The 5,960-nt window shown below is 38.5% G+C and overlaps 1 protein-coding gene across 1 annotated transcript; it reads left to right on the top strand.

The window, feature by feature from the left end:
- The first annotated feature begins 1,024 nt into the window (after positions 1–1,024).
- LOC138874803 (uncharacterized) lies at positions 1,025–2,963 on the top strand. The gene is made up of 2 exons (XM_070153588.1): positions 1,025–1,071; positions 2,444–2,963. Exons 1-2 carry the CDS (start codon positions 1,025–1,027, stop codon positions 2,961–2,963), a joined length of 567 nt encoding a protein of 188 aa, XP_070009689.1.
- Positions 2,964–5,960: the final 2,997 nt, after the last annotated feature.

The following is a 5,960-nucleotide window of genomic DNA, read 5'->3' as shown; positions in this document are numbered from 1 at the left end:
TTGATTCGATTTTTCAGTGCAAGTGTTCTGGTTTCCCTATGCTCATTAAAAATTCCTAGCCTGATGATTTGGAAATTTCCTTTGATCAAGCCAAAAGATGTATTACTGAGTGTCCATATGAATCCCTTCCAAACCAGCTAGGTCCTAGTGATGTTAGTTTTGAAACTCATGTCTTAACCCACATTGTGGCAACCACTCTGCTTCCTCGTACTGGATCTTTTTCTACCTTCTCTCTACGAGACACTTTTCTTGTCTATTGCCTTGTGACCAAACTCAAAATCAAACTGTCCTCCTGGGTCATCAATTTCATGATTGAAGGTGAAGAAGATCCCACTAGTCTACCCTATGGAATGGCCATCACTCACATTGTGGAAGCTCACAATATTTCCATCTTTGCATATTCTTTAACCTTTGTTTCAAAATCATACAACTCCAGAGCCTTTGCAAGTATGGGGTATGTGTGTGTGAAGGGTTCATGGGTCAAGAAACAATAATGTGATGTCAAGACTGCTTATACAGACTCCAAGCCTAAACATTCTGCTTCCCATCCTAGCCATATTGACTCTGACCTTGTTGAGAGACTTAGTGTCATTGACAATCAGCTCTCTACAATCAAAGATCTTCTCACTGCCACTCAGTCCACTGTTGGTACCATTCATGCTATATATAAAGAAACAGGGTCTGATGTCTCTAAGATATGGGTTGCGGTTCTCAGAGTAAGGGAAAACGATGTCAAGGCATTCAAGGAGGTTCATGACATGCTTGATGGAATGAGTGTCTCAGCCAACGCCAGCTTTGATCGACTAAAGGAGGCTATCTGCAATACTCTTACCTATTTTTTGCGTCGTTAATGTGAAAGTTTAAGATAATATTTTTTTGATGTGCTATTTTGGACTGAGATATCAGTCGGTGGATAATTTTTTTCTTTTTTCTTTTGTTATGCTCTAACTCTTCCAGTACACTCTGCTATGAATTCTGTTTATACATGCCGATTTTTTTTGTTCCCTCTTTGCTGATGTAAAAAATGGGGAGAAAGGATATATGTGTTTGTGCAGGTACTGTATTATGCAGGTACATAATAAGTCGACTATGGCACTCCTTGAGGGGGAGTCACATATCCTGAAGAAGTCGACTACATGCGCCTCAAACTACTTAGTACAAGACATAGTTAACCGCTCTTATTGAGAGGGAGCAAACTACAGGGAAGTCAACTGATGTTTATACATATTTTATTTTGTCATCATCAAAAAGGGGGAGTTTGTTAGATCTAATTTTAATGATGAAAATAATATATTTGCTCTTTATAGGAACTCTTGGATAGCTGTCAAGATTGGCGAAATCAATCAGCAATGATCAAGGAACGTATGGATTGATATACAAGATTGACGGAATATATCAAAGGACATCAAGGAAAAGAGACGCGATTAAAGGAAGAAGAAATCAATCAGAGGATACTGACGGGATCAATCAAGGCTAAACTAAAGGAATCAAATAAATCAAGTATATTGAAGATCCTGCCGAATATTCAATAAAGCGTCTAAATATGGAGGATCAAGATTCCGGGCTCACACACAAGGAAAATCTTTGCAGCCTCTCGTTCAAAGAGCCGTTGTAGAACAACTTTATTCTTGGAAAGAATCAATCTCTTTCCAAGGATCAAATCTCTTGGGTTGAAAAATCTTTCCAGAATTCAAGTCTCTCTCAATGTATTAAAACTTGTAATCACACCTTAGCACATATACTTTTATCGAATCAAACACCCTCTTTTTGTTCTACTGCAAACAAACATTGTAGCTCTCTAAGACCTGCTGTGTAACAAGTTAGAGAAGAAAGAGAGAACAACACTGGTAAGACACTGTATCAAAAGAGACGAGTGATATAGGAACTGAGCTATCAGTGTAGATCACACCATTCTTCTTGTACTCGAAGAAACGCATGCACTGAAAAGAACTCCTTTGCAACCCAAGGGGACTGGACTAGGATTCACATTGAATCCGAACCGATATAAAAATTCTGGTGTCTTCAATTCCTGCATTTAATTTTAGTATCTTATATTCTGTTGTTACTCCTGTTAACTTATTACATCTAGTCGACTAATTGAAAAACTAGTCAACTAACAACAATTAAGTTTAAAAATAAACAATTCACCCCCCTCTTGTACTTTCAAAGGACTTCATGGGTCCCTTTATGAATTACTTGTGGAAACACATACATCTTGGTCGCGGTGGATTATGTGTCCATATGGGTTGAGACCATTGCTCTACCCAACAATGAGACGAGAAGTGTGGTGGCGTTCTTGAAGAAGAATATTTTCCCAAGGTTTGGTACTCCGCGGGCTATTATAAGCGATGCGGGGTCACATTTTTGCCATAAGGCTTTCGACACTTTACTTAGCAAGTATGGTTTACTCATAAAGTTGTGACTCCCTACCATCCACAACTAGCGGTCAAGTGGAAGTCTCTAACCAGGAGATAAAGAGTATTTTGTCCAAAACGGTGAATGCTAGTCGGACGGATTGGTCTAAGAAGCTTGATGATGCATTATGGATTTATCGGACGACTTACAAAACACCTATCGGAATGTCACCATACCGGCTGGTGTTCAAGAAAGTTTGTCATCTTCCGGTGGAACTTGAGCATAAGGCCATATGGGCTCCAAAGAAATTGAATATTGATTGGGATTCAACCGCTAACTTGAGGGTTGCACATTTGAATGAATTAGATGAGTTCCAATACCATGCTTATGCAAGCTCGTCCTTGTACAAAGAAAAGGTGAAATATCTTCATGATAAATACATTTGGAACAAAGAGTTCAAAGTGGGTGATCTTGTATTGTTGTTTAACTCAAGGTTGAGGATGTTTCCTGAGAAGCTAAAGTCTAAATGGAGTGGTCCTTTTGAAGTTGTGGGTGTGACACCTTTTGGTACATTGGACTTGAAGAACAAAAACAATAAAGTATTCTGAGTCAATGGCCATCGGGTGAAGCACTACTTGGGAAAAGTTGGAGATATCGACGTTGTGGTGGTCATTCATTTCAATTGATGGTATTCTACTTCATGTCGCAACGTTAAATCAAGCGCATCTTGGGAGGCAACCCATGTTTCTTTTCCTTTTTTCTTTTGTAGTTAGGTGTTATTTTTGTTCAAACTTTGATTTGAAGTGTGCTACAGGGCTGAGTGTGACATATAGGTATTGTGGACCAAATATTTGGCTAAGTGCTCTAAAAATTATGGACCGTAGTTGATTTGTGTAGACCGCACAATTATGAGTGTTGTAGAAAAAGAGCAATGCGACCGCACAATTATCTTACGGACCGCACAATGAGAGGTTAAAAATACCCACTCTATAAGTTTAGCCTGTTAGAGAAAAGGTCGATGTGCGATCACACATAAAATTGATGGTCGCACACAAAATTATGCGGACCGCAGTTGGTAACCTAGGTAACAAAGTTCGGACCACACATGAAAATGTGTGGCCGCACTCGAACTTTTCCCCCTTAAGAAACGATTGGTATATATAGAGGAACATGGCCATTTGTACATTTTTCACTCTTTGAATACAAAAATAGTGCTCTCTTGAAATTTCTTGGTGATTCTATCTGTCCATACACAACAACATCTTTGATCAGTCACTCATTACACTCATTCATATGGTATGCTTCAATTTCATGTTAATCGTTTTCTTTTAATTTGTAGATTTTTAGTTATTTTATGCCATTTGTCATTAGAATTCAACTGTGTATGTCACACCCCCTTTTTTCCCTCCGCGGAGAGAGGTACAAATTTCGACATTCCATGGGGGTGTGATAACTCATTTCCTTTTGGGAATTGGGTATTTGATGAGTCGCCACCTAACGAATTAAGGTGCGTTAGGGCACATAGGGTAATTAACTCATGTAACTAGTTTGCAATACCAGAGATTAGGGTAAAGGCTCGAAATAACCTTGAGGGGAAGGTATTAGGCACCCCTCGTGGTCCACAACGGTGGATCCCGACCGAACTTATATTCACAAATTAGTCCATTACAAATAAATAGTTGATTCAAATGGGTTGCAAGTAAAGCACGTTGGATAACTCAAGTAATAAGATAAAGATTTTTTGAACAAATTGTATAAACAAAGGTTTTAAATAGAAAAAGCAATTTTGGAAAAGGAGGAGTCCTAGGTTGGTTAGTCTATAGGATCACCCCACATAATGTCCGGTAAACACTCCTCGATGAGGGGCTACACGTGACATTAGCGCGTAGTCATCATATCCCATATCTACCCTTCCCATCCCCTTAGTGGTAATTTAAAACGAGTATTTGGTCAGCGATCTCTATTGCGTGCTGTTACCTGTCCCTTCTTAATGGTCATGGAAGGATTTAGGACCTCTACCAATAGGTGGTTCTAGACAGACCCCTAAGGTTTTAAAGGTGAAAATACTAAGGCTACAGACTAGAACAATTAGGACTCTTTGCAAATAAGAACAAAAGGGAGAAATTAGAGGCTCAAAGTTTCCTCCTCAAACAAGGCACATAAACAACATGACTCAAGTACAAATAAGGCCTTTTGTTAAACAGTGTCCTAAGGCATAATGCCTAAGTGAATGTACATAAAAACAGGCAGTGGCCTACTGATTTTAAAGCTTGCTTAAACCAGAACAACATTAAGTCACAGAAACAGTTTCAGAATTGCAAGTTTTGAAAACGCCCTACAGGCTTTCCTATACGCGGAATACTGATGACTACATTTATATAGTGAAACTAGGCAGGTTTTGAAATGACTCTTTAATCCCTATAGGCATGCTATCTAAAAGTAGATTAAGGCAGTTTTAAATAACTTGTTTCAAGGAAATATAGACCACTCAATTAAATCAGTTTAGAAGTGAGCTAATCGTTAACCAGATTAATTTATTTAAACCCAAACTAGTTTAGATCTATAGGCAGAATCTGATGTTGTTTCCTATAGGCATGATATCTAATTTTAATACTGATTTTAAAGACTTGCAGGCATGATGACACATGGAAACATACATAAACACTTGTTATAACAAAAGATGGATTTGGATTATATCCTATAGGCATGGAATCTACTTGGGAAACTGATTTAAGACCCATTAAACATGATTTCTATTATGGAATCAATTGAGACCTATAGGCATGATTTCTAACATGGTGAGATAAACATGAAAAGACGTAAAGTCCTATAGGCATGTTTTCTACTTGGCAAGGCAATCATATCAAAATGTAGAGTTCTATAGGCATGGTTGCTGCTTATAAAGGCGAACACAACAAATTGTAAAGTCCAATAGGCATGGTTGCTACTTATAAAGGCAAACACAACAAATTGTAAAGTCATATAGGCATGGTTTCCACCCGTATTACCCACAAACATGTAGCTACCCACCCTTTTCACTAATTACCCTAATATTCGTTTACAAGTTATTACAGACCATATGAATAAATTACATAAGTAAATAAGAAAATGAGAAGTTATTCTATAGGGAGCCTACAGATAGGCCCAAGTTTCCAAAGCCTCCAATAGCCTCAAATGCCTCAATTCCATAGACAATGTCATAGTCTAGGTGAATCAAAGTTCCCTAAGGATCTCAAGGACCTAGGGCAGTGCTTACACCTAGGTTTGGTAATCAAAATGAATAAGTGCAGTGTGGAAGGGCCAGCCTCAGTATGCCAGAGTTCAGAGGGTTCTCAAGAGGATCCCACGGCAGTACACATACTGGAGGGGGCAGAACTTATTGACTTAGGAGTAGAGTGAAAGTGCTTGACACAAGTTGAAAGGTTTTAATGGGAAAACTGTATTAGAAGGAAGTTTGTTTGAGATAATTTAGTAAAACAACAGAGATAGTTTGAAAAGAGAGTGGAGTAGCAAACAACAGTCCAAACATAACACCCTTAAGACAGGTTCATACACATCCAGGAGTCACAGAACCAAAGCAAGTTCAGTAGTCACAAACAGGGATC

The sequence above is a fragment of the Nicotiana sylvestris genome, chromosome 1 (assembly GCF_000393655.2).
Source record: "Nicotiana sylvestris chromosome 1, ASM39365v2, whole genome shotgun sequence".
NCBI classification, from domain to species: domain Eukaryota; kingdom Viridiplantae; phylum Streptophyta; class Magnoliopsida; order Solanales; family Solanaceae; genus Nicotiana; species Nicotiana sylvestris.
This window is presented reverse-complemented; position numbering and strand designations above follow the sequence as displayed.

What these genes read in the sequence shown, in the direction of transcription:
- LOC138874803 (XM_070153588.1), top strand. Translation starts at nt 1,025, where the DNA reads ATGGGGAGAAAGGATATATGTGTTTGTGCAGGTACTGTATTATGCAG. An exon ending in GCAGGTACTGTATTATGCAG is followed by an intron (nt 1,072 to 2,443) that starts GTACATAATAAG and finishes ATCCACAACTAG; the next exon opens with CGGTCAAGTGGAAGTCTCTA.